We start from the raw sequence: 27,148 nt of genomic DNA on the forward strand, positions 1-27,148 counted from the left end.
TGTTCCCTCGATTTCCGCGGGGGATGCGTTCCGAGACCGCCCGTGAAAGTCGAATTTCCGCGAAGTAGAGATGCGGAAGTAAATACACTATTTTTGGCCATGGACAGTATCACAAGTCTTCCATTAACACTTTAAACCCCTAAACTGCAATTTCTCATTCCCTTAGCAACCATTCAGATTATTACTCACCATGTTTATTTATTAAAGTTTATTAAAAAAATATTTATTAAGGGTGGACTAAAGTTTGGCGATGGGAAGTATTTTTTAATTAATATTTTTGAAAAACCGTGGTATAGCCGTTTCGCGAAGTTCGAACCCGCGAAAATCGAGGGACCACTGTATACCATTTTTTATCATATGCTAGTTTTTCCCTAAGTATAATATCCCTTGGGGAAATGTGGAAAGAGCAAGAGAAAAGGTGTTAAGAATCTGTTGGTTGTGCATGTTGCAATAAATATATCTTTCCCAAAGTTTCATTGTATCCTTTTCATATCATTTGTGTTGATTTTGGTGTTTGGATTTTTGGGGGAGACATATAAATTAAGATTGCAAATAGTCCTTGATTAATGATGGTAATTGGGACTAGAATTTCTATCACTAAGCAATATAGTAATAGAATATGTGATGTTATGTGATTATGCCATTTCTATATGGAAGTTTTGGCAGTCCCCAGTTACTACTAAACAAATTACTGCAGGTTGTTAAGCAAGCACTTCGTGTGACCGTCGTTTCTGACTTCCTGTGGTCTTCCCCATTAACTTTGTTTGTGAGAAAATGATAGGGAAGATTCCAAATAGTGAGCATGGTGCTGTGTCAGCCAGAATGTCAAGATCTGATCATAAATGCCAACATTGTAAGTTTGAATGATACCTTAAGGGAAAGATTTAGGAACTTCTGTCATATAGTTCCTGAACAAATTTTGGTTGCAAAATTTAGGAAATCCTTCCTCAGTCTGTCATATTGAACATTTTGCTAACTTTTGACTGAATTGAAGAACAAAGTTTTTTGCTGCATAACCCAGAATCAAACTATTTACTCAGAAAAACGATGTCAGTTTTATCACATAGTTCAATTATATTCATGGTGCCTTTATAAATGAAATTGTAATGCACCCCCTAAAGTTTTTTCATAATCTTTGGATTTATGGCAAATACCAGAGATTAAGAAGTATTCAATGAAGAGACTGGTTTGTCTTCTCTTTTACCTTTGTATCCTCAATATGGTGTTTTAAAAGTCAGGGAATTTTGCTGAATAGGATTGTTAGGTTGGGAGATATTTAGAGGGGAATCCATAGAACAGAGCAAATATGAGATCTTCAAATTAGTTTGCCTTGGATTTATATTTGCAGTTTAACTATCTCCTTTCTTTGCAGCTAAAAAGCGTGATATTTATGACAAATATGGAAAAGAAGGGTTAAATCCAGGTGGAGGTATGTAGGGATTTAATTCTACTGTTCCTATTTTTTTTTAATATAAATGTGAAACTACTTATAGTTTTAATAATTAAAAGGTAAAATATGGAAAGAGGATAAAATAAAAAACCTGATAAAATAATTGCAATAAAAATGGAACATCTTCTTTGCATTTTCTTTTCTTTTTTCTATTTTTTAACCATTTTTAAAAATTGTATTTTTATGTGTAAATTTTTTTTAATAAAAAATAATTTAAAGTAGTAAATGTTTGGGAACAGTCTAGTAATGTATTTTAATATGTTTTGTACTGATTTGAGTAGGATATTGAAGATTTAAATCTGGATTCTGTCTTAGAAATAGAGATTATGATAGATATGTCACAAGTTTCATGGATTTCAGTAGTCTATTCCCAACTATGCTACATCTAATTCAATTTTTTACATCCTATCTGGCAGAAAGAAAAATAAGAGATCACATGCTATGCTGAGCTTCATAAAATGACAAAAATTCAAGAAATACAGTTATTACAACAATTAGTTATTAAAATGGTACTCATGCTAAATTATATAAGGAATATTTTAATAGTCTGTAAAATTGTAATATTGTTCTTTTTATAGGTGGAAGTCATTTTGACAATGCATTTGACTATGGTTTTACATTCCGGAATCCTGATGATGTCTTTAGGGAGTTTTTTGGTGGAAAAGACCCATTTTCTTTTGATTTCTTTGGTGAGTAATTTTAAATTAAATTTTCACCTTTCCCATACTTTTAAGAATTCGCATAATTGCTGCTTCTAATCCTCTGATTTTCCATGTGTGCTGGCAAAAAGATACTCTCAATATGTTCAAAATCTGATTTGGTTTTTTTGTTTATAATCCTTGTAATATTGAAGATCTGTGCAATAATCTGTGGTCTATATCTGTATAATCCTTTCAGATATTTCAGAATTATTATTATTTTATGATGGCCTTGAAATTGATTAATTCATAGTATTACAGTGCTGACAAGGACCTTCGAGGAATTCTAGTCCGTACCCAGGATAGAAAATCACATACCATCCTGAATAAATAGTAGTATTTTTCTTGAAAATTGCAGCCATAACTTCAGGAGGCAGGGTGTTTCATTACTTAATAATTCTAATCTTTTATAGTTGTATAGATATAATTTAACATTTTAGATGCAAGTTTTAATGTTTTCCAATGTAGGCAAAATTAGAACGGGTTCATTTTTTTTACTCAGTTTGAAATGAATAGCAAATTACATCCTACATCCTTCTTTATATTTGTGCAGTGGTCAAGAGGTGAAGATGCTCGCCTCCCACTCAGAAGGTTGAGAGTTCAATTCTAGGTAGTGACAGAAGTTTTTCTACCATGGCACAAAGAGAAATCATTTGCTGTGAACTCCACATAGGTGACAGGAAGGGCATCCAGCCAGTAAACATTCAGCTACATTCAAGTCATTCTGACTCTGCCCTCAAGCAATGGATTACAGAGTGGTAAAAAAAACCTTTATATGTTTGTTTGTTTATTGGATTTACATGCCACCCCTCTTTGAGGACTTGGGATGGCTTACAACATACAAAAAGAAACAATAAAATAAAGCAGGTAAATCCAATTAATTAAAACTAAGTAAACTACTCTAAAATCCTTAATTATATTAAAAATCAATCATACCCATTCAAACAACAACCATATGTAACATTTGTCAGCCAGGTGGCTAAGGTCTAATCGCCCCAAGCCTGGCTAAATAAAGACTCTTAACGGAAGGCGAGGAGGGTGGGGGCAGTGCAAATCTCTGTGGGAGCTGATTCCAGAGGGCCGGCCACAGAGAAGGCTCTTCCCCTAGGCTGCACCAAGCGACATTGTCTAGTTGATGGGACCTGGAGAAGGCTGACTCTGTGGGAACTAACCGGTCACTGGGACTCATATAGCAGAAGGCCGTGAGTGATTGTGATTAGAGACTCCCTGTCCAAATAGGGCCGCAACTGGTGCGCCAGATGGACCTGGCCAAACGCCCCCCCTAGCCACAACTGAAAGATGATGTTCCAAAGTCAGCTGTGGATCGAGGAGGATGCCCAAGTTGCGGACCCTCTCTGAGGGGATCAAAAGTTCCCCTCCAGAGTAATGGACAGACAGATGGAAGTGTCCTTGGTAGGCAGAACCCACAGCCACTCTGTCTTGTCAAGGGTTGAGTCTGAGCTTGTTAATACCCTCCAGACTCTAAGAGCCTCCAGACACTGGCACATTACTTCCAGTGCTCTACTGAGGGGACACAGGGTAGAGATGTACAGCTGAGCATCAGCATACTGAGAGTAACTCACCCCGTGCCCTCGGATGACCCCACCCAGCGGTTTCATGTAGATATTAAGACCGTTGGAGCTGGAGTGACACCATCTCAACAATCTTCGCCATAAATGGAAGTTTGGAGAACGGATGATAGTTACTGAATACAGCTGGGAAGGTTTCTTGAGGAGGGGGTACACAAGTGCCTCCTTGTAGGCATCCGGAAAGGACCCTTCCCTCAAGGAAATGTTGACAGTCTCTTGAACCCAGCTCCGTGTCACCTCCCTGCTGGCCGAGACTAGCTAGGAGGAACGTGGGTCCAACAAACAGGTGGCAGATCTTAAAATTCCCTTGGCCTTGTCCACTTCATCAGGTGTTACCAGGTCAAACTCTTCCCACACAACAGAAGTAAGATCGGCCCCTGTCACCTTGACTGACTTGTTATCAGCCGACACTGCATTCTAATTGTAATCAAGGTCCATCCGAATCTGGGTGATTTTATCTGCGAAAAACCTATTAAAATCCTCCTACCCTGCAAAGGTTCGTCAACAAACACACAAACACACTGGTTAAGGAGGGAGCAAGTCACTCTAAACAGGGTGGCTGGGTGAGATTCCATGGATGCAATCAAGACAACATGATATGCGCATTTTGTCGCCCTGAGCACCACTTTGTAAGTCTTAAACTGAGCACCGACAAGTGTTCGGTCAGATTCAGATTTGCTTTTTCTCCAACGCTTCTCTAGACATCTCCTGGCATTTAATCCCCCAGAGCTCTTCAATAAACCAAGGAGATCTCTAGGGTCTACTGCCACAAAGAGGACGCAAAGGGGCAATCCGGTCAAAAGCCTCTGCTGCTGCCATATTCCAGGCCGCAGCAAAGGACTCTGCCGAACTGTACACACGAATCTGGCAAAACCCCAAGTGCCCTCTAAAAGCCATCCGGGTCCATCAGACACCTGGGGTGGAATCATCTAGTCGGTTCCTCCTCCCTGCGGGGGAGGACTGGAGTCTTGACAAAAAATTATCTGACCATGACAAAGGCGAGATATCTAAGCCTCTTCATTTCAGATCGCTCCTCAAGAGCTCTGAGAGGGCTACTTTGTCAGGACTGTGTTCCCCCTCAGGAGTTGGACTCTGAATTACTTGGGTCAGATCCATGGTTGCCATGGTGGCCATGAACTCCTGCACCAACCCAGAGGACTTGCCGAGTGATGGTATGTTTCAGTCCCCCAAGACAATGAGTCTGCGAAACTCCATCGTCAACCCGGCTAACTCCTCAAGTAACGCAGGCAGGGCTGTTGACACACAGCTGGGAGCCAGGTACATGAGCAACAAGCCTGAAGCCCTAGATCCAACTTCACAAAGAGCGACTCACAACCCGTAATCTCAGAAGCAGCGAACCTGTATAGACCGAAGGTCTTCTTTACTATAATAGCCACTCCTCTTCCCCCTTCCCTGGGGTCATGGCTGGTGCTACACCTGAAACCCGTCTGGGCACATTTCAGAGAGAGGAACCCCTCCCTCTGGGCACATGCCAGGTTGGCCTCCTCATCCAAGAGTAGATCCTGGATGAGGGGAGCTTTATTTACAACTGACCTGGCTATAGCCTGAGCTCAGGGTCTGGATTTCGCTTGTCACTAATACCTTGGGCTGAGTTCATGGGGCCGGAACAAGGGATTGCTTTCAAGCAGCGAGCTCTTGTTCCCCGTGAGCAGTCCACCCCATGTCTCCTGCCATATAGCCTCTCCCTAGCAAAACCAGAATGTTCCAGCCCTCTTCCACTCCAGAGATGGGCTCCCCCATTCTTCCTGCCTCTATAGCACCAAGCAAACTGACCCTTCCATTTGTAGTACTCATCCCAATCATACTCTGCATACAATCATTCCTAATCCTGCTTCCTTAAAAAATTAACTCCTTATAAAGTAATTAAAATTAATTAATTTACCCCCCTGTTCACACCACTCAAACTCCATAAAATTATACGATTATTATCTAAAATCCAGTCTAGATAAATTAATCACAAAGTCGAAAATATAAAAGTTATTTCCCCTGCCAGGAGGTATCCTCATTCCCATAAAAGGAGGGCAACAATGTTTTTTTAAAGGCACTTTGTTATAAATAGTCCTGTTTGGGAAAAGAGTTGTCTTTTCTGGGTGGTCAACTGGTTGGTAGATGGTAAGCAATGTTCTGATACATAGTTCTTATACTGTATATGCCATTATTATGTCCCATAATGCTGTAAAAGCATGTGTCCAAGATCTAAAAGAGGAGGTCGCTAACATGCTGGTAAACTCAAAGAGTGGTCCTGTCATCAATGATTAGAATGAATTAGTAAGAATTATTTAACTGCTTTGTCCTATTTCGGGTGGGCTCAGCCTCATCCCCTCCTTCTGTGAGCTCCAATAAGTTGTCAGTCTTCTTTTATTTTCCTCCATGAGCAACTCTTACCTGCTCCTTCTATTCCTCTCTTGTCACCTCTTGCATGGCCTTTTTGCTGTCACCCGCCGCTCTCACCCGCTAATGACCAGCTAGACACGTGTATGGTGTGCATTCGCAGCCGATGCTGTTGTCCTGACCACTCTCACTTTTCGGTATGTCCGCATTGCCTTCCCCCATTCTGAAGCTCTCTGGTTCTCCCTGGATTTTCCAGCGCAGCCAATGTTCCAATTATAGTAGTTAATGGGCTGCTGTTTCCTTGCCGTGTTCTTGCCGCCTCTTCCACCACATAGTTCTGGTCACTGGCTGGTCTCATCTGCCAGTTTCCAGACACGTTTTCAGTCTCAAGGAGGTTCGACTCAGTAGTTGAGAGTACAGTTGATAATAAGGAAACAAGGTTCCAACTGCCCACGTTAAAAGTCAAATTGCCCACCCTGTGGGGCGTGGGCCCCACATTGGGAACATAGAAACGTAGAAGATAGATGGCAGAAAAAGACCTCATGGTCCATCTAGTCTGCCCTTATACTATTTCCTCTATTTTATCTTAGGATGGATATATGTTTATTCCAGGCATGTTTAAATTTAGTTACTGTGGATTTACCAACCACATCTGCTGGAAGTTTGTTCCAAGGATCTACTACTCTTTCAGTAAAATAATATTTTCTCATGTTGCTTTTGATCTTTCCCCCAACTAACTTCAGATTGTGTCCCCTTGTTCTTGTGTTCACTTTCCTATTAAAAACAGTTCCCTCCTGAACAGTATTTAACCCTTTAAAATATTTAAATGTTTCGATCATGTCCACCCTTTTCCTTCTGTCCTCCAGACTACAGATTGAGTTCATTAAGTCTTTCCTGATACGTTTTATTCTGGTTTAATTTACCACTGGTTTAATGAGAATTTTTATAATACTCTTAATGTACTCCTAATTAAAATAATTGTGTTTATAGATAACAGTTCATTTAAATTGAAAAAAACCAAAAAAGGGGGGGGGAAGGAAACATGGAGCAGCTCAGTTTCCCCTCACTCCTCCGATGCTCCTTTTTCTTTCTCTCATTTCAGCTCTCCTTCCACTACTCCCTTCCTCTTTTTGCAGCTGCTATTTTCTGTGGCGTTGACTTACTGCTCTCACTACACAGCGTTATACTCACTCATTCAACTAGCTATGGCTCGTCCATCACGTTCAATTTAACTCCACAAGACTGAGGTAGCCCCTGGGGTCTACAGTCATGATTTGAAGATCTTGTTGAGATGTTAAATCGATATTTAACCATCGTCCATGTCAGGGTTCTTTCTCCTTCCTTCTCCTGTTGTGATATGCTTACAAACATTGATTACCATAACTATTTGTCTACTTTCTATCTAGTTGTCATCCATACTAGTAAAGATATGTTTAACATATTTTAACAGAGGACCACAGTATAAAAGAACCAGAAATGTCACAATTGTGCAGTTGCTTTTAATCAAAATGCAGAAAGCATTTTTCTTTAACCAAATAGGCTGATTTGAATAACTTTGGTTTTAGCGGGTTATAGACATGAATATTGAAGATAAAATATTTCCCAGTAACTACCAAATTTCTCAACTAAACCAAGACATTGAGACAGTTAAGTATTGCAATTCACAATTGAATGAAATGGTGTCATGTTTTGGACCATGCATTTTCAGAACATCAGTTAATCTTGATCAATGGATTTCTCATTCTATGCTCTGTGAAGATGTTGAAATGCTGCTTGGAGATTGGAGGACATTTGCTGTTTATCTTGCTGTTAAAATTCAACAGCTATAGTTTTGCTAGGTAGACTGGGAAAAGTTGAATACTTAAATAAAATGGAGAATGTTCTTTTTAGAAAATTGAAATGGACTCTTCTGTTTTGGGGTTGACATAGAAAAACATTGTTTGATATGATGGATAATATACCGGACCTAGAGAGTATAGCTGCCGGGTTTTTTTCTGAGTCTTTTTTTGTTGTAGATATGATCAACTGATTTTCTGTGTTGCCAAGTCAGGATAGGTTTGTATAACTTGACTTTTGGCCTTCTAGGCAGAAAAATGTTTACTTGGTTGTATGAGATAATTTTTATTTTAATGCCTGGTGTCAACATTGAGAGCTTTGGATTAATGGTACCCTAAAATACTGGGAACATAATTGCATCTCTCATTTTCACCTAATAATTGCAGAGAGGCTATAGAACAGTGATGGCAGATCTATGGCACAGGTGCCATAATATATAATATATATTATATTATATATATATTTAATAATAATAATAATAATAATAATAATAATAATAATAATAATAATAATAATAATTTATTAGATTTTTATGCCGCCCCTCTCCGAGGACTCGGAGAGGCTCACAACAAAAATACATAATGTACAAATTTAATGTTAAAAAGAACAAATTAAAGCCCTTATTATAAAAAACAAACACACAACCTAACCAACCATACATAAAACACCATAGTAGCTAAGGGGCATATCAGTTTCCCCATGCCTGGTGACATAAGTCGGTTTTCAGGAGCTTTCGAAAGGCAAGGAGGGTGGGAGCAGTCCTAATCTCTGGGGGGAGTTGATTACAGAGGGCCGGGGTCGCCATAGAGAAGGCTCTTCCCCTGGGTCCCGTCAGACAGCATTGCTTGGTCGACCAGACCCAGAGAAGGCCAACTCTCTGGGACCTAATCGGTCACTGGGATTCGTGCGGCAGAAGGCAGTCCCAAAGATATTCTGGTCTGATGCCAAGTAGGGCTTTTTAGGTCATAACCAACACTTTGAATTGTGACCGGAAACTGATCGGCAGCCAGTGCAAGCCGTGGAGTGTTGATGAGACATGGGCATATATTGCTCTCACGGCCGAAGTTGGGAAATAGGCTGTTTTTGGCCTTCAGAGGGCTTCCGGGGAGGGGTTTTCGCTCTCCCCAGGCATTGAATTATGGATGGGGGCACTCACGGGTGTGCAATAGCGCACATGCATGCTCTTTCGTCACCCGAGGGGAAAAAGGTTCACCATCACTGCTATAAAACTTAAAAACTAGTCTGTTTTGGTGTGAGCAAAGATATAGAACTTAAAATCAAAGAGATTAAGTTATGTGGCTAGAGGTGATGAAGCTTGGGTAGATATGTCTGAGCTGTTCTAAAGGCATTTATTCTCTATGAAATCTCTGTCACTGTTATATTGAAATAGCTGTGAACCTAAGACCAACTGAAAATTTAATTATTTTTGATAGGAATTCCTTTTATTACCTAAGATTGCAAATCTTAGATTACTGTAGGCTGAATATTTATAAAATTCAAAAATTTCAGATAATATAAAATATAGTAACCTGGTTATTTCTATGACCAGGTATTCAGGAAAAATAGGAAGAGAAAGGAGCATTATGTATGTTTGCTGTCTTAAGTTATTTATAAAAATAACAAAAGAGGGATATAAATCAATATAAATGAATAAAATTTAAAAAATAAAAATGGATCTTATATAAAATATCTCAATTGCTGGATTTGTTTCATTGTCCAAATCAAGCTGTAATTTTTGGGCTTAAAAATCCATTTGAATAATTTGCCTCATCTTTAGAACAAATGATACAGACCTTCAGATGTTGCTCAACAACCATTGTTTAATGCACATAATAAACTCAACCAATGACTTGACCCACATCTAGGATAAATTTACATATATTTTAAAATTATGAAATATTTAAGTAATAATAATTTTCGTTAAAATAATTCTTCCAGCCCTACTTATGGATGGATGAAGCTCTTGGGTTGAACAACATGGTGCATTTCTGTTAATTTTAGTTACATCTTTTGATCTTGGCTGAAACATACTGTTTGAATTTTTGTTCTATTTTGGGATTGCTTAGGAAGGTGATTTTTTTCCCTTTGAATCCTAAAATATAACAAGTATAAAGTTCTTTTTCCTCTTTCCAATAGTATGATCTATTTTTGTGGAGAAATTGCTCGCCCTAGAATTCATTTCCTACATACTATAGAAATAAACATGGAAATGAATATGTTTAAAGAGTTGTTTTAACTTAATTGGTAACTATGAATAATAAAATTGTCTGCTTATCCCATTTATTCAATAGTTGATATCCTGGTATTAAAAATGAGTTTTGAGGATATCCAAAAACCCAAGTGTATTTTTTGGGTGATAAATCTGAATTTAATCAGTAGTTTAAAATTAAAAATTAGTAGTATTATATTTTGAGTATGAAAATGTAACAGGTTACACAAGAAGTCTTAAATAGTTATGTGTGGCAGTGCTCATATCTTCAGAGAACAGACGGAAATATTTAACTGCCATTCTTCTTTCGTAAAGAACAAGCATTTCAGATTATATAGCTTTAAAATTGAGCTTGGACTTTCACTGAAATAGAATCTTTATTTGCTGATGAATCTGGAAGTATTATCCAGCTAACCATTTCAAAATAATGTATTTAAATTTGTGGGAAGTTAAATTTTTAAGAATATACTTGGGGACTTGCATTATTCAATGGCCAATGTCTTTTATGCAATTACTGAACTACAATTGGTACTTTTCTTAGATTCCTACTCATTGTTTATCAGTTGGCTGCCAGAGGATTCTAATGAAGGATCAGAAGAAAGGTCTATAGAGGAGCTCTTGGAGGAGTATAGTTATGAGTCGATAGGAGAAATGGCAGAGGAGCTGGAGGAAGAGCTATATGAAGAGTATGGTGAAGATTCTGTTGAGGCATTTGAAGAATATGAAGGATCTTTTGAGCTGGACGATGTGCTAGTGGAGGAAGAGGACTTTTCTGAAGGAGCAGACGAGTCCTTAGAGGAGGAAGTGAGTTTAGTGTCAGAAGATTGGGTAGAAGAGCCTAGCAGTATAACTCTGGAGGAGTTGGAAGAAGAAATAAGTATAGGATCAGATTTGGAGGAAATTTACTAAATGAAAGCCTTTATATTAATAAATTCTATTTTAAGCTATCTGAAATGTCTCTTCGCTTCTCTAAAGGATGCTTACTTGGTATAAAAAAAGTCAAAATAACTGTGTTAACGAGCTAAATTTAAAGGCAATTTTAACATTATCACAAACTTTTAGTAGCTTTGAGAACTTTTAGAGTCACTTTGATGAATTCTAATTAGCAGAACACAAAGGTGTGTTTTATGATTATGGTATTGTAACTAGATATTTTTAAATGAGACAGAAAAAAGTATCAATGTAAAGTTCAACTACCAGTGTATTTCTAATCTCTTTCAAAAAAATAAGAACACTCGGAATATTAAATTAGTTGCTTTGTGTAGATGTACCAAAAACCTACATGATTCATTCCCTCCCACAAAATTCCTGTAATTACTTGTAAAACAGAATAATATTAATGATACAAATAGCTTTGTTGTTACAGCAGTCAGAAAATATAATTTTAACCCTTGAATGCTAACAAGTATCTTTGTAAGTCTTGCATTTTGTGGAGAAGAAAATTAGGTCTTGAGCCACGCTGGAGATACAGAATAATCTTCCTTTAATTACCATATTTTTCAGTCTATAAGACTTATTCCCCCCCCCTCCCTCCAAAAAAATGGGTGGAAATATCTGTGCATTTTATAGAGCGAATGTTGCCAAAATCCCATCCACCATCCTTTGGCCCTTTTCGGATCCCTGCTACCTGGAACAAGCTGAAAGTGGGACACAGAGAGGCTGAAAACAGGGTGTGTGGAGGTCAAAAACATGAAGCACGGAAAGGAAAATGGGGCGTGCAGAGGCCCAAAATGGGCTGCATGGAGGCAGTGATAGGAGCGGCGATGCGCGCAACATGGAACAACTGATTGGCAGTACTCCAGGAGGCCAACCCAACCATCAATCAGCTGCTTGTGGTAAATCATGCTGCAAGAACGTCCTGAAGCTGACCACAGGCTGTTTGCTGTTAGCATGCTACCCAGATGAATAATTAACTAACTAATTAATTAATTAAATGGATTTGTATCCCGCCCCTCTCCAAGGACACGGAATACCAATGGATACTGGAAGGCAAGAGGCAGATTATTATTTCTCCCCCCCCCCCCCCAAAAAAAAAGCTAGGTGCCTCTTGTGGTCCAGAACGTCTAATAGTTCAAAAAATACGGTAATTGGGATTCTTAGGATGGATCGGATGTCACATTTATTATTCTTATGCTAACAGATACCAAACTATTACACCTTTTCTTTGTAAGTAAACAAAAGAATAAAAGATCTTTAATTCTCCAAAGAGCCTAATTTTTCATATAGCATATTTTCCTAATACTAAAATACAAATGAAACTACAGTATAAAACAAAATGTTGGCTGTTGTAAACTAAGTCATTGACTGAGATGGGTGGCCATAGAGATTGAGCAAACAAATGAAGCTTTGTGTTAGAATTCTAAAATCACTGAGTTCTGTTCAATATAAACTTTTTTATATATATTAAAGATCAGCAAAAATTCCTGCTGTACTTCAGAAGCATCTTCATGTCTGAATGTAGTTGAGTGAAAGTGCAGCTGGCAACAATGTATATTTCCTTTTAAGTAATTGATGGAAAATCTGAATAACTCAATAACTTCATTTTGGTTTGGTTTGGTTCTTTATTGAAGATTTTTAAATGGGAAATATTTTCTTAATAAATCTACAGAACATTACTTGGCTGTACATACAGTTTTAAATCAACATGTCCAGAGTCTTTTGGGAGTTGGGCAGCATATAAGTTAGTTAGTTAGTTAGTTAAACAAACAAACAAACAAACAAGGAATTTCATTATTAAAACTGGTCAGTATAACTTAAGTTTCTGGATTCTTAGATACAAAATACAGATGAAATTAATTGCATACAACTAAATGTAATTCTATATTTGAAAAATTATTTAAACTCCTAAGTTTCCTTAGGAATATTTCCTTTAGTAAAAGGAAAACCTGAATTGAAAAAATAAACACCAGGTAACTCAGAAAAAAATGGCTATTTATAGATCCATAATATTGAGCAGTAATATAATATAGTTCATGGGTACACAAGTGACCTTCATACTTTGGTCATGAGTCAGTGTAATAAATTAGGCAGCTACACCAGTGGCTTTACCTGATAATAATTGAAGTTCAATATATAAAGACACTTGCTACAGGAATAGTATTTTCTCTGAAAAATTCTTAAGCTGTTGATTATGTTGAAAATAGTGCTAGTCATTAAAGAAAACCATGTCTACTACTAGTAGTTATAGTTTAAAGCATTAACGTGGACTGATTCATGTATCTTTTGTTGTGGAAGACTTCCCTTTTATTTAAATTTTCAATGAAGCTGATGGTACTTGTAACAGAATGTTAAGAAACTTGTACAAACTGAAAGTGAAATTAATATGTTTCCCTTTATCTAAAAAGCACGTTTCCTGAAAATGAAAAATAGTGTGATGATAATGTTTGGCATGACTGAAGTCAAAAAGATCCATTTGAAAGTAATCATTAACTTAAAAGGGCTGGAGGTTGAACTCTGTCATTAAAAAAATGATAAATATAAATACATGTACAGTACCTTGGTTTGAAGAATCAAATATTAAAACTTTAGCTGCCTGAATGGGTATATCTAGAAGTTGCTCATTAATTTTGTTCATTCATTTTATTTATTTATTTCATTTCAATTCTATTCCATTCATATCGATTGACTGATTGATTGATTGATTGATTGGATTTATATGCCGCCCCTCTCAGAGGATTTGTTTATTAGATGGCTAAAACTAGGGTCACATCATTTGGATGTTTTATGTAACTATAATATAATTAAAGTAAAAACAAACCATTGTAAATAGTTCTAATCTTTATATACGCATCGTTTGTATATAAACAATGTAAAGCCATTTCTTTAGCAAGAAAAACCACGTGTAACCTGCTTGTGGAATTCTTATTTTTAATTGGATCTACCAATTGTAGTAATCATTTTCCCTTTTCTTAGTTTTTAAATTACATAATTCATCTAGGGACTGTTCAGAACCATATATTTAAATGCAGTTTAGATGTATTTAATTTCTTGAAGTTATTCTGAATATTTGATGAGCTACATTTTAAAACAGTTTTAAAGACAACTTTAATACCCCATACATTTATTTCTGATTGTCCCCTCTTCAAATATTTTCTAAAAATAATAATAATAAAAAACAGCTAAATCTTAAGGACACATTGAACTTTTCAGTTCAAAGTTTCAGCATGGGCCTCTATACATTGGCAGAATAATATTTCCATGTTTCTTTTCCTCCTTTTAAAAAAATCCATATATTTTACAAAGCAGCAGTCGGCAATATGGAAGCTTAAAAGTTGCTAGTACTTTGATCTAAGTGATGTTGAACAAATTATTATTTTCAAAGTTTTTCAAATAAAGCCTATCTATCTACCCGGATTATAGTATTTTGGGTTCTGTGGAGATTTTAGGGACTTAGATTATATATTGATGTACTGTACTGATTATAAAGTTCTGTGATAGTCATTCTTCAATTAAATGATGAAGACTGCATTGTGCAAAGTCTTTTATTGTGATAATGTTTTGCTTGTATTAATTTATACAGTTTTAAGGTATCTCTGGATCAAACATACATCATATGTGAAAAAATGGTAATGATTTTAAGACTCTGAAATTTTTGGCTTAATAACTTATTCTTTGCCCTCACGTAATGTTACATTTTTAAAGAGAAATAAGCGATGTTTATAAGTTTTTTATGATTTCATTTACTGTTTTTAATACTTTTGTACAGTGTTTAAATTATTTATCTGGTTAAAACCTCATTAATCAGGCTAATATAACAGATTTAGATTTTTCATTATAGCTTTTTTTCAGGTTCCCAAGTTCCTAAACCTATAAAAGAACATAGTTGAAGTAGGCAGTGAAACTCAAATATCTTACTTTTCCACAACTTCCTGTTTCTTTCTTTTATTAGAAAAATTGCTTTCAAAGGCTGAAGTTCACTGCATACTTCCTTGAAAGTTGCTGAAAAGAGGAAGGGTAGTGTAAGGGTTAAGCATTCCAGGCTAAGAAAGCAAAATACCATGCATGCTAGCCCTGTACAGTGGTACCTCTACTTAAGAACGCTTCTACTTAAGAACCTTTCTAGATAAGGAACTGGGTGTTTAAGATTTTTTTGCCTCTTCTTAAGAACCATTTTCTACTTAACAACCCGAGCCCGGAAAAATTTTCCTAGAAATTTGAGAACGGCACAAAGGCCCAGTCAGTTTCCTGCCACTCCCCCTTTAAGCCCGGCCATCTCGGGCTTTCATGAGCTGCCAGAGGAGCCTTTCGGTGGCGCTTAAGGAGACTTTGGCAGTCTAGAGCGAAAGAAGCATTTTCCTTTCTCTGGGTGCTTGGTCAGGGAATAAATCTCTGCCAGCACCCAGAGTAATGAAACGCTCCCTTCGCTCTGAGCAGTGACTGTCCTCCCCCCTTCTTCCTCCTCCTCCTCCCACCCAAATTCCGAGCTTTATTTCTTTCCTAATGGGTTTGCATACATTATTTGTTTTACATTGATTCCTATGGGAAAATTGTTTCTACTTACAAACTTTTCTACTTAAGAACCTGGTCACTGAATGAATTAAGTTCTTAAGTAGAGGTACCACTGTATTAGGAAGAAGACAGTTGAGTGACTCTGGTAAAGGACGTATTGTAAATGATGTGTAATGCTTTTATGTACATGAATATAATGTAGTTTTAAAATCTTTATGTGACAATAATGCTCTCTTACTAAAGATGGAAATAGATTATGCTAGAGATGTATCTTAATATTTGAATGTCCATTAATAAATCTTTTAAAACCATTTTGTTTAATTATTACAGAAATTCACTAGTTAATTCAAAACTCTTTTTAATTTTATTTTTAGACGATCCTTTTGAGGATTTTTTTGGTAATAGAAGAGGGCCACGTGGAAACAGAAGCAGAGGCGGTGGTTCGTTTTTCTCTGCCTTTGGTGGATTTCCTGCCTTTGGGGGCGGTTTTCCTTCCTTTGATACAGGTAGGATGAAATTAATTACAATGTAGAAATTGAAATGTGGACAATTCTCTAAGGTTTATACCCTGCAAACTGTGATTCTGCCTTTGACACCATTTATGAAAGCTAGAATAATAGGAATAGACAACTTAAAGAGAGCAAGAGTTGCTTAGATGGACCCAGTAATTTGAGTTTTTTATGTTTATTTCAAGGTTGAAGAGTCTTTACTGCTCAAAAATATTACTGATTTACACCACTTGGCAGCTCTGTCAAGCACGGGAATCAGCAATATTTGTATTTCCATGTTTCCATATGTTTCTGTCTCTTCAAAGATGTAAAATACTGTTTAGTATTTTGAATGTATTCAGAACATGTAGTATTACTTAACATTTTTCAATATTGATGAACAGATATGGTTTTAATAAGAGGCCTGATAGTTCCAAGCATTAGTCTGCCCATTAATTTAAAAGCAGAAGTATGCCTCGGCCAAATATATTTTATCACTTTTTCTTTCTTAGCAGGTTTCACTTCATTTGGTTCTCTTGGCCATGGAGGCGTTACTTCATTCTCCTCCACATCATTTGGTGGTAGTGGAATGGGTAATTTCAAATCTGTATCGACTTCAACTAAAATAGTTAACGGCAGAAAAGTTACTACAAAGAGGTACAGTGATTTAAATTTAAATTTGTTAGTGAGTTGTTAATATTTCTTTCCATTCAAAACAAAATTAGAATATAGTAACTGTTTCAGTAAGGTTTGATTCATTGTTTTTATGTTGATGTGCTTGATTTTTTGTTTTTTAGTCCTCGAGTTAAGTGTAAATTAAGTTGGCATCCCTATGGCCTGAGAAAAAGTATATAGTGGTTCTGATCTGATTTGAAATAATAGTTAAAAAGGTAGCTCAACTAAAGAATCTTGCAAGGGTTTTGACAACTGGAGAATTAATTGCATCAAACTTGTGGATAAAATGAAGCTTTATTTTGCTGCTGTAAGATACTGTCTCATTGTGAATCTCTATGGGCAAGATCTCTCTGTTGTATTTTTACTGTTTAAAAAAAGACAGAAACCAACACCCATGCTCTTACGTGGATTTTTGTCCTGCAGAATTGTTGAGAATGGACAAGAGAGAGTAGAGGTCGAAGAAGATGGCATGTTAAAATCTTTAACAATAAATGGTAAGGAGCAGCTGCTACCCTTGGATAACAAGTAATTCATCGCACGCATTTAACAGAAATTTTAAGTTATAACAAGCATCCTTTGTGGATTAACACAAATATTTTTTTGAAGATTTTTTGAAGATTTCAGACGAACTCTTTCATTGTACTATACATAATCTAAAGTATTTAAAAATGGCTCATCGGAGCTCGTATGTCAGACTTTTTCCTTTTTAATTGCTGGGACCACATGAATAGGACCATTTTTTTTGTCCTTAAAATTGTTGTAAATTTCTGTACGCTTTTTGCTTTATATTAAATATTATTTCAGGTAAACGTTTACCCTACTTTACTGTTAGGGATATAAATTGTACCAAATGTTAGCATGAATTTTGCTTTTTGCTATTTTTTGTTTTTAGGTGTTGATATGTGAGCCAATTAATATTTTACTGTGAAGTTAACATTTCTGAGGCAAATTTAATTTCAAGCATTTGGCTTTTAGTAGTGAATAATGTTAACATGTTACTGATGGTGCATTTCTGGTTTAAACTAATTAAGGACCTTTTTTTTAGTTTTTGCATGATTGCTGGCAATTTAGTTCATTTTGACAAAAATGTATAATGTTTAAGCCTAAGCTAATAAATTAAAACTATTGAGCTTAGGTATTTTGTCATTTTTGCTAAAAAGTTAAAAATGAATAAATGCTGATATTTGTGGTGCTTCTTTCTTGGAGTAATACTTGTAGCTTTTATATGTGCCTATGTACTTTGAAGGATACTAATTCTATTTTGCTTTCAGCTCTTCCTTTGCACACATTCTTTATATAAAACTTGGATTCTTCTTAGTGTCCGACACAACATTCTGAACTAACACAAATATAATTTCATTAAATTAGGTAAACTTTAAAACGGCAATTTTAAAATTAATTTTTAAGACTAATAGAAGTTTTAAGTTTCATTATAGGTAGTTCTCAACCTACAACCATTTGTTCGTGCCTGTTTGAAGTTATAATGGCCCTGAAAGAAGTAGTTTATAACCAGTCCTTGTACTTTGTACTGTCAAAGCCTCCCTATGGTCATGTCATCAAAATTCGGGCAAACAGCATTTATTTACAATGGTAGCACTTCCCCGGGTTACGTGATTGCTATTTGTGACCTTCCCAACCAGCTTCTGACTAGCAAGGTCACTGGGGAAAGATGGATTCACTTAACAACCATGTGATCCACTTAACAACCTCGGTAATTTGCTTAACAACCATGGGAAAAGGTTATAAAATCAGACATGACTTGCTGTCTTGTTTAGCAATGGAAATTCTTGTCCCAATTGTGGTTGAAAGTTGAAACTACCTTTACTATGTTTAAATGCAGTTTTAAGCCAGATGTCTTAAAAATAATTTTAATAGTGTAAGTGAATTGTGGAAAAAACATTAGTTTGATTTTTATTTTATCCAAAGCAATGGATGAAGGCAAAAGGACTTGTTTTTTTCCTTTTGTTTTGTTAAGACCATTAGGCAACTTTATGGGCTACTGTGATTTTGAGATTCACCCTTTGGATTATTGCTTGCTTTTTTCCTAAGGAGAGAGTGACATTCTTTGAGAAGAAATAAAGTGCTTACTTACAAAATAAGAATCTTTCAGCAGGCTATAATGAACTCTCAGTAACAAAACATAATACTGTAGTTAAAAATAATAAATACTAACATGGAAACACATTACCTATCTCCTGTTGATTTCTTTCAGGTGAGCAACAGATTTCAGATTAAGTTCCAAATTGTTCATTGGCTGTTATTGAATGTTAGAATTACTGAGATTTCAGTAGAAATTTCAGATAAACTCAGAGATCAGCTTTCGCAAGTTGTAACTATCTGTGCACTTAAAACATGCATGTTCCAAGATTATGCTCACTCTAATGCAGTGGTTCTCAACCTAGGGGTCGGAACCCCCTTTGGGGGCTGAATGACTGTTTCACAAGGGTCGCCTAAGACCATGGGAAAAGACAAATTTCCCATTGTTAGGAACTAAAGCTTCTATTCTGGTGCTTTGGAACATATTTTTACAATCCAACCAATCAGGCATTTACAATGGGGTGTCCCTCTGACCTTCCTGCCAATCAGCTTAAAGCTCTGTTGGGACAATTGGCGCTAGACGTATAGTTAAGGGGTCGCCACAAAATGAGTAACTGTATTAAGGGGTCGTAGAATTAGAATGGTTGAGAACCATTGCTTTTAATGCCTAATGACAATTGTGATGAAAAAGTGCTTTCAGAGCCTATCTGAAGGCCCATTGAAGCCCAAATGTACATTTGTCATATAAAATCTTTATATTAAAATTATGGACGTTAAACTTCTTTGAATGAGTTTTCCAATAATAGAATTTATCTTGACTGGCGAACTAGAAGAAACAAATCAGAATAAAAGTGCAAACCAAGACATTTTTCTGTTTAATTTTTAATTAAGTCTTTGAAAATTGCTGAAGTACATCATGAACAAGCTATTTTTATTTAAAATGTTCCTGTTAACACTCTCATAGAACAGCTATTAAATTTTGTATTAAGCAAAACTTACCAGAAACCAGAAGAGTAACTTACCAGCTTTCATGCTACTTCATTACAGCAAAGTATACTGCACATTATATTCCTAGCAGCACACAGCAGGTTTAATTTGGGCACTTTTGCTTGACTGGTGTATTGAAGTTAACTAAGACTATGTGTGACTGCAGTTCAAATACTAGAATTATATATGGCTGTTGTCACAAAGAAGGGGGAGTCATACTATTCTCCAAAACATCTGAGAGTAGAACCAGAAGGAATGGATGGAAACTAATCAAGGAGAGAAGCAACTTAGAACTAAGGAGAAATTTCCTGAGAGTTAGAACAATTAATCAGTGGAACAGCTTGCCTTCAGAAGTTGTGAATGTTCCAACACTGGAAATTTTTAAGAAGATATTGGATAACCATTTGTCTGAAGTGGTGTAGGTTTTCCTGCTTAAGCAGGGGGTTGGACTAGAAGACCTCCAAGGTCCCTTCCAACTCTGTTGTTGTTATTATTATAATATCAAAAAACCCACATTATACATCTACCCCCCCCCCAAATACAGTTTGGCATATTTGAAATTTCAATAATCAGATTATAGATTATTTGCAAAACATTAATCTCCAATTTTAAGTGAAAACACAGCTTTAGGGAAGTTTTGACAAAATACTGTATCAATTATTCCATTTAATGAACATGTGGTGTTGCCTTCCAAGAGCAGATATGTGCCAGAGTCCTTTGCCAGTTAATTTCTGCATTTGCCCTGCAAGATCATAGCATTGACAAAGCCCTGGCCTCATGCTTGCTGGCTTGCTTGCTATCTTGTTTCAAATATATTACATACAGGTAGTCCTCACTTAGTGACCATGATTGGAACTGGCAACTGTCGCCAGGATTGCTAAGCAGAAATTCATGTGATTGTGTCAGGCTAACTTCTTCTTGTTAAGTGAATCACTCGGGTCATTAAAAACATTGTGGGGTGGTGACTTACGACTTCTTCCTTCTCAATTAACTATGCTTGTTGCAAAGCACACAAATGGTGATCATGTGACTCAAGGATGCTGCAGTGGTCCTTGCAATAATTGGTCATTGCAGTTATGACCATTGCAGGACCATTGCAAAGCATCTGACTGGCAATTGTGTTGCCCTGCAATGGTCATAATCTTTACACTAGTTACTGAACAGTTCCTAAATGAGGCAATTGGATGAAGACTATATCTGTTGGCATGTAATCATTTGGGTCTTGAATCTAACTCTTAAGTTACTAATCTTTCTGACAGTGCAAGTGAATTAGATATTTCATGTTCCTTCTTTGTCCAGTACAATTTATCTGGATAAATAAGTTCTTGTAATTTCAAAGAGTGAAAGTCACACAAAGAGTGAAGGCATGAGATCTTTAATTTTAAAGAATGTTTATTTGGTTCATTTGTTTGCAATTCTCACATCCTGATGAATATGTTGCTTCAACCATATGGTGAAATATAGTTCCCTAGTTTATAAGCAAAATATTAGATTCTGCCCCTGAAAATTGCCGCTAAGAAAAAAAATAATGGGTAGCATTATCTACTGCTTGAGCTAGTGAAGGAACCGTAGAGCCGTTTGCCTTTGATAGATTTTGATCTGATTTGTGTGATAAAAGGAAGCAGTGTGCATGAGTAATAGAAATATTATATGTTATGAAGAGAATGCCTATAGTAGAAACCCAATTATATCCACCAGATGTCTTTGAAGATGGGAATACCGTCCCTGCTAGGCTGCAGCTGTCCTGATTATTTCTTTCATCTGTAGGTCGTCCCTTCTGCTCATACATCTTTTCTTCGGTTCTGGCTAATTTTCAACATATGAAATCCTTTCTTGAGCAAAGCAAAATGCACTGCCTACCAAGCTTAATAAGAGGAAGTAGATGGTCTTTGGTGCTCTCTGATCTTGATCGTTTTCTTGCAGATCTTACATAGCCTTACTAGGCAACATCATCCAGATTAGAAGGAAATGGAGTTTGATCTCTAGAGGAAGTGGAGTCTATTGTGCAGGGGGAGTTATATAGGGCTAACTTGTTTTTTCCAACAATTTCTTAACTATAGCTTCAGAGCTGCCAACTAAAGGATTGGGAAAACACTCTACACAAATGCTTCCTATTGAAGTTTACTTGCTTAAAGTAAAGGACACTTCTCTTCAATTTAACATCTTCCACCAATATTTCCATTACAGTACTTCCTGCTCTTCCTTTTTTCTCACAGTGACAACATTGTATCAAATCGTGTAGTTAAAAGTCACTATTTGTGAACAATTGTTCATACTGTGTTGATTTTTTTAAATCTGAATTTTATCTTGCCTTTATTGTTTTATAAGAACTAACTCATGGCAGTGAACATAATTCCATCCTCCTCCTATTTCCCCACAATAACAGTTCCTGCAGAAGGGTCAGGCTGAGAGAATGACCGGCCCAAAGTTATCCATCTGGCTTTCATGCCTAAAGGGGGACTTAGTTACATCTAATTCTCTTTCAATACTTGAGACAAATCACTTATTTGTCTTATCAATTTCAATTGAAATTTATCTTGAATGGACTGCATTCAGCCTGTTATTTATCAATGAATGGACTGCATTCAGCCTGTTATTTACCAGTGTATTTCAAAACACAGTGTTTTGGCATGATGAAAGATTTATTTTGCCTTCAAACTTAGGTAAATTTCAAAATATTTCAAAAATTTCAAAATAAACCTACTATTGTGGTTTAAGAATAGCCCTGAATAGCTGCTACAATCTGATTTTTTTTAAAAATTGTTCCACTTTGAAATAGAGCATGATAAATTTAGTTTGCTATTCCATTGTCTACATTGTGAACAAAGTGCAGTTTTTATCTTAAGTGCGTTTCATTAACCTGTCTTCTATCCAGTTGCTAGATTGAATGTTTTCATTGTAACTTCGGATTGATTGATTTCTGACAAGGTATTTCTAAATAGTTCTTTTTTTAAAAAAAAATGTGTTTTTTTTGTAAAAGACAAGTGTTTCTGCCAATTGTGCAAGAGAAAAAAATTTCATCATTGAATATTGTTACATTCATATTTGGACTTTTTCTATTCTACCTGCTTAGCTATAGTTGATTTGTAATTGACAGTATTGTCTCAGTAGTATTTTCATTACTGTGCTGCAGTGTATGTCTGGAGTATTTCTGTGGGCTAACTTATTTGCAGGCTTATGTCCCAAACTCTTTTAAGTTACTTAGCTTCAGTTTCTTCATATGTAAAATTATTTTACTGATTTGAAAACATCTCGCTGATTAATATATGTTTAATAAAATGTATCAGGTTATATAAGATTATAAAAACAAAAGGTCTTTGATTTAATACAGTTTATTTATAGCACTTATTCCCAAACCCGGGGGGGGGGAGATACTTATCAAATATTAGTTTTAATTAGGGATATTTTGGACTGCTAGACCTCAGCTCCAAAAAATCTGACCAATTGCTAGACAAAAGGGGAAAAAACATGTAGAAATACTGTGCTATCATTTTTGCAGGTCAAGTCTCTCTAGCTCTAGCAGTGTTGAACTACTATCTAAAATAAGTAGAAATTCTTATTAGAATCTCTACTGCCTCCTTTGTTTGGGCATCCTTTTTCCATTTTTGTTTGTAATCTGAAACTATCATGACAGTAGGATACTAATGAATATTTATTTAATTGGTAGAAATAGCCATCTGTGTCTCATACAATTGACTCACAGAATATAATAAACCAAAACAAAACCCTTGGTACCCAGTGATAAATGGTAACCCTGCTAATAGAGAAAAGCACATCTGTATCAGCAGAATTCATCTACCATCTGACCCAAATTCCTGGGAAGTGGCTAGGTATTCAGTACCTTTCAAAATGCTAACTTGGATTAAGATAACTTATTTATTCACTTACTACAATTTCAGACAAGTGAATGTGGGTAGCAAACAATAATAAAGCAATTAAAAATTACAATGTCATAGAAAGGTAAATATGTATGGCAGCCAAAAATTATGATGAATATAGCTGGGAAACAGGGTGGTTCACACACTTGGGATCCCCGGCCATGGCACACAGGTCTTCAAGATCTTAAGGAGAGGTCAGTGGAGTTGGGGTTATCGTAATCTCTGAAGGGAAAATGTTCAAGAGGGCAGAGGCTCCATTAACACCAACTGGAACTGACCTGGACAAAAAAGGAGAATCGGTGTAATATATTGGTGCCCACTCCAGCGCCTGAAGTCTGTCCAGAAGAATACAGTAATTGATGGTATTACTGAGGAGTCAATCTCAGTCCTGTAGCCTGGCCTGAACCCAAGCAGAGGGTGCCAGCTCCAGAATTCCTGAGCTGAGGTAGCTTTGCTCAGAGCGCCTTCGCCAACCACTGCGCACTCCCAAAGGCACCCCTGCAGGTGGGAGATTGGGGTGGGGGCTAATGGAGCCAACCCCCGTCCCGCCGGATGATTGAAGCCACCCCGCGGGCTCCTCCGCCGGCTGGATGCATTGAGGGGACACCCGCCCACTTCTCTGAAGCTGCTGCCACATGCCCCACTCATCCCTGGGGCCGAGTCGCCGGCCTCCAGCCGAGGACTGCCGGGCAGCCTCAGGGACGGCAACTGCCGCTGCTGGCCGCTACCCAACATTCGATGTATAAGACGCACCCATTTTAACACACTTTTTTGAAGTAAAAAAGTGTGTCTTATACACTGAAAAATGCGGTATACATATTTAATGTGATGGAAAAATAATGAATATTTGGTAAAGGTTGATCGAGATAATAATTTCAGTTTTCATTTACCGGTAGTATTCCCAAAATAGGCCTTGTACAAACCATTTTGGAATTACCCATAATTTTGAATATTCACCTGAGAATAATTCTTAAATCTTTATCAGCAAAGTTACCACTTTAAGCAAGTCTGGTTTATAATTTTATTTTATAGTACATTATATTAGGGTCCAGTTCCTTTTGTTAGCTTTGCCTTCCATTTGAAAGGGCTGCTGCATTCAGTAGTCACTTTAGTGAATTCAGTTACATTAGAGTTCACTGAGCAGCAGTAGGCACAAGTATTAATGTTCACTGACAAGGCAGACTAAAAAGTTGCTTTTGTTGACTTAAAATGGGGTTTGAATTAATCCCTTAGTCTGCCATGGAGAATTGGGAGTTGCTGGTCAGGCTATTATTGTGTTTCATAAGAACTGACTTGATTTACATGACACACTTCTTTAGGATAATTCTCAGCATGGCTTATCTATATAGGTCAATCTCAAATCCTTCTCATCTGTGTTCCTGACATACATTCTTTTGATTACTATAGATTAGCAAGAAAATACATTTGTCTGATTTCTTCACTGCTCTTTTTTACAAAGAATTCTGACATGCTTTTACTCATTTTCCAATTCATAAATATTTGTGGTATTTTTCTTCTTCTGTACACTTATGATTTTAATTTGAAACATAAGAGTGGGATTTAGGTAAGATGAACTAGCCATAGAAACAATAGAAATATGACTTCCATTGATGTCAACATCAAATCTAAATTTATCTGAATGTAGACTGCAATTAGAGAATAATGAACATACCATAAAAATGGAATCATAAAATGAAAGGGTTGCAATGTACACCTTCTAGTCCAACATCCCGATCAGTATGCCCTAAATGAAAAAAATGAAATATATTACTTGGCTCTCCAGTTAAATAAATAACGTTTCTAAGTTAATAATGTTTCTAAGTTATGCATTATAGAAAGCATTTCCATATGAACTTCTCAACTATGACCAATGCAGATTCCATCACTACAACAACATGTCTGGTTATAAAACACAGAGACAGACAGATAGACACATTTCCAAACTCCATTGGCTATGGAAGAGTCTACATAAGTTCCTTTCTTCATATGCTAATGGATATAGAGATTTTGACCTCTTTGTTTCATAAGACTAAATGCTAATTTGTTGTATAAAAATTCATTTGCTAGCTAAACATAGAGCAATTATATTAGTAGAAATTCATATCAGCTAATCTTTATTTGACCCTCCTAATTTTAAATTCCATCAAATCTTTGGCAGAAATCCTCCAAACAACAACGACAGCAGCTGCCAAGGAAACTACAGTTAATAGTTGAGAAGTTCATATGGCTATACTTTTTATAATGCACAACTTAAAAGTATTGTTTACTTAACATAGTGTTGGAGAGTCTGGTAATATACCATATATACTCGAGTATAATTTGACCCAATTATAAGTCAAGGCACCTACTTTTGCCACAAAAACTGGGAAAATTTATTGACTTGAGTATAAGTTGAGGGTGGAAAATGCAGTGGTTACTGGTAATTTATAAAAATGAAAACCAATAAAATTACCTCAATTGAGGCATCAGTAGATTAGATAGAGAGATAGAGAGATGATAGATAGAGAGATTATAGATAGATAGATAGATAGATAGATAGATAGATAGAGATAGATAGATGATAGTTATAGATGATAGATAGAGATGATAGATAGATGATAGATAGATAGATAGATAGATAGATAAGATTGATAAGATCGATAGATGGATAGAAGGTACATAGAGATAGATGTCGAGGTTGGATTTTTCAGCACATTTTTGGTGCTGAAAAACTTCACTTATAGTCGAGTATATACGGTAATTCCTTTTTTCATTTAAGACACACTGTTCTTAAGATTTAAACAAAAGAGGTGTCAACATACTTTTTAAACTGTAGCTGTACCACTTGGTACTTAAAAGGGCAATTATCTTCTTTTCTTCTGAGCTGTCCATGGAACATTTACTTAAGATTGGAGTCATGGCAACAGTCGTCCCCCCCCATATATAATTAAAGTTAGATGCACAAATGTTGCCTTCACAAGTAACATACTTTTCTGTTATGGGATCATTCACATCGAGTGATGGATTAAATTTCTGACGTGTATTTAAACTAAGCAGTATAATATTTATCTGGACTTGGATAAAGATCAAAGTTTATTGTGGGTGTGTTGGTTAAAATTCCCTAAATTATTGCTGTCTCACACATCAAGTTTAGGCTTGTTGATGATAGTCAGCAAAAACTGAAATTTGAAATAATACTGCAGTATGTTTAGAATAGTGGGTGATGTTGGTCAGTAGATGCTAAATATGCCCATAATATGCCATAGTAAAATATGGAGCATTCCTTGGGGAAATTGATCTGGAATAAATGGTAAATATTGACAATATGGATGGCATAGTCTATTAATTATAACATTTACGTGTTGTCGAATAGGACTTTATGTTAGTAATGCTAATTATGCCTTGGGTTCTTATTCATCTTTGAAAAAACAATGTTTTTTTTTTAAATGCTTACCTTAAGCTTTGTCTAGCACAGGGGTGGGCAATTAGGGCTGCATGAGAAATTGGGAGGGTTTTAGAGGG

General features: G+C 36.3%; 1 protein-coding gene across 5 annotated transcripts in view; it reads left to right on the forward strand.

Moving 5' to 3' along the window:
- The window catches only part of DNAJB6 (DnaJ heat shock protein family (Hsp40) member B6), a 94,405-nt gene that overhangs the window by 31,849 nt on the left and 35,408 nt on the right, over positions 1-27,148 (forward strand). For 2 of the 5 annotated variants that reach the window (XM_070726453.1, XM_070726454.1), the window contains exons 4-8: positions 1,373-1,429; positions 2,029-2,139; positions 15,957-16,088; positions 16,586-16,727; positions 17,169-17,239. In XM_070726453.1, the coding sequence (XP_070582554.1) occupies positions 1,373-1,429; positions 2,029-2,139; positions 15,957-16,088; positions 16,586-16,727; positions 17,169-17,239 (513 nt within the window). Of the gene's footprint in view, positions 1-1,372; positions 1,430-2,028; positions 2,140-15,956; positions 16,089-16,582; positions 16,728-17,168; positions 17,942-27,148 lie in introns of those variants that run through there. The other 3 variants (XM_070726450.1, XM_070726451.1, XM_070726455.1) reach the window with 2 other exon arrangements.

This window comes from Erythrolamprus reginae, chromosome Z (genome assembly GCF_031021105.1).
Source record: "Erythrolamprus reginae isolate rEryReg1 chromosome Z, rEryReg1.hap1, whole genome shotgun sequence".
In the NCBI taxonomy this organism is placed as follows: Eukaryota; Metazoa; Chordata; class Lepidosauria; order Squamata; family Dipsadidae; genus Erythrolamprus; species Erythrolamprus reginae.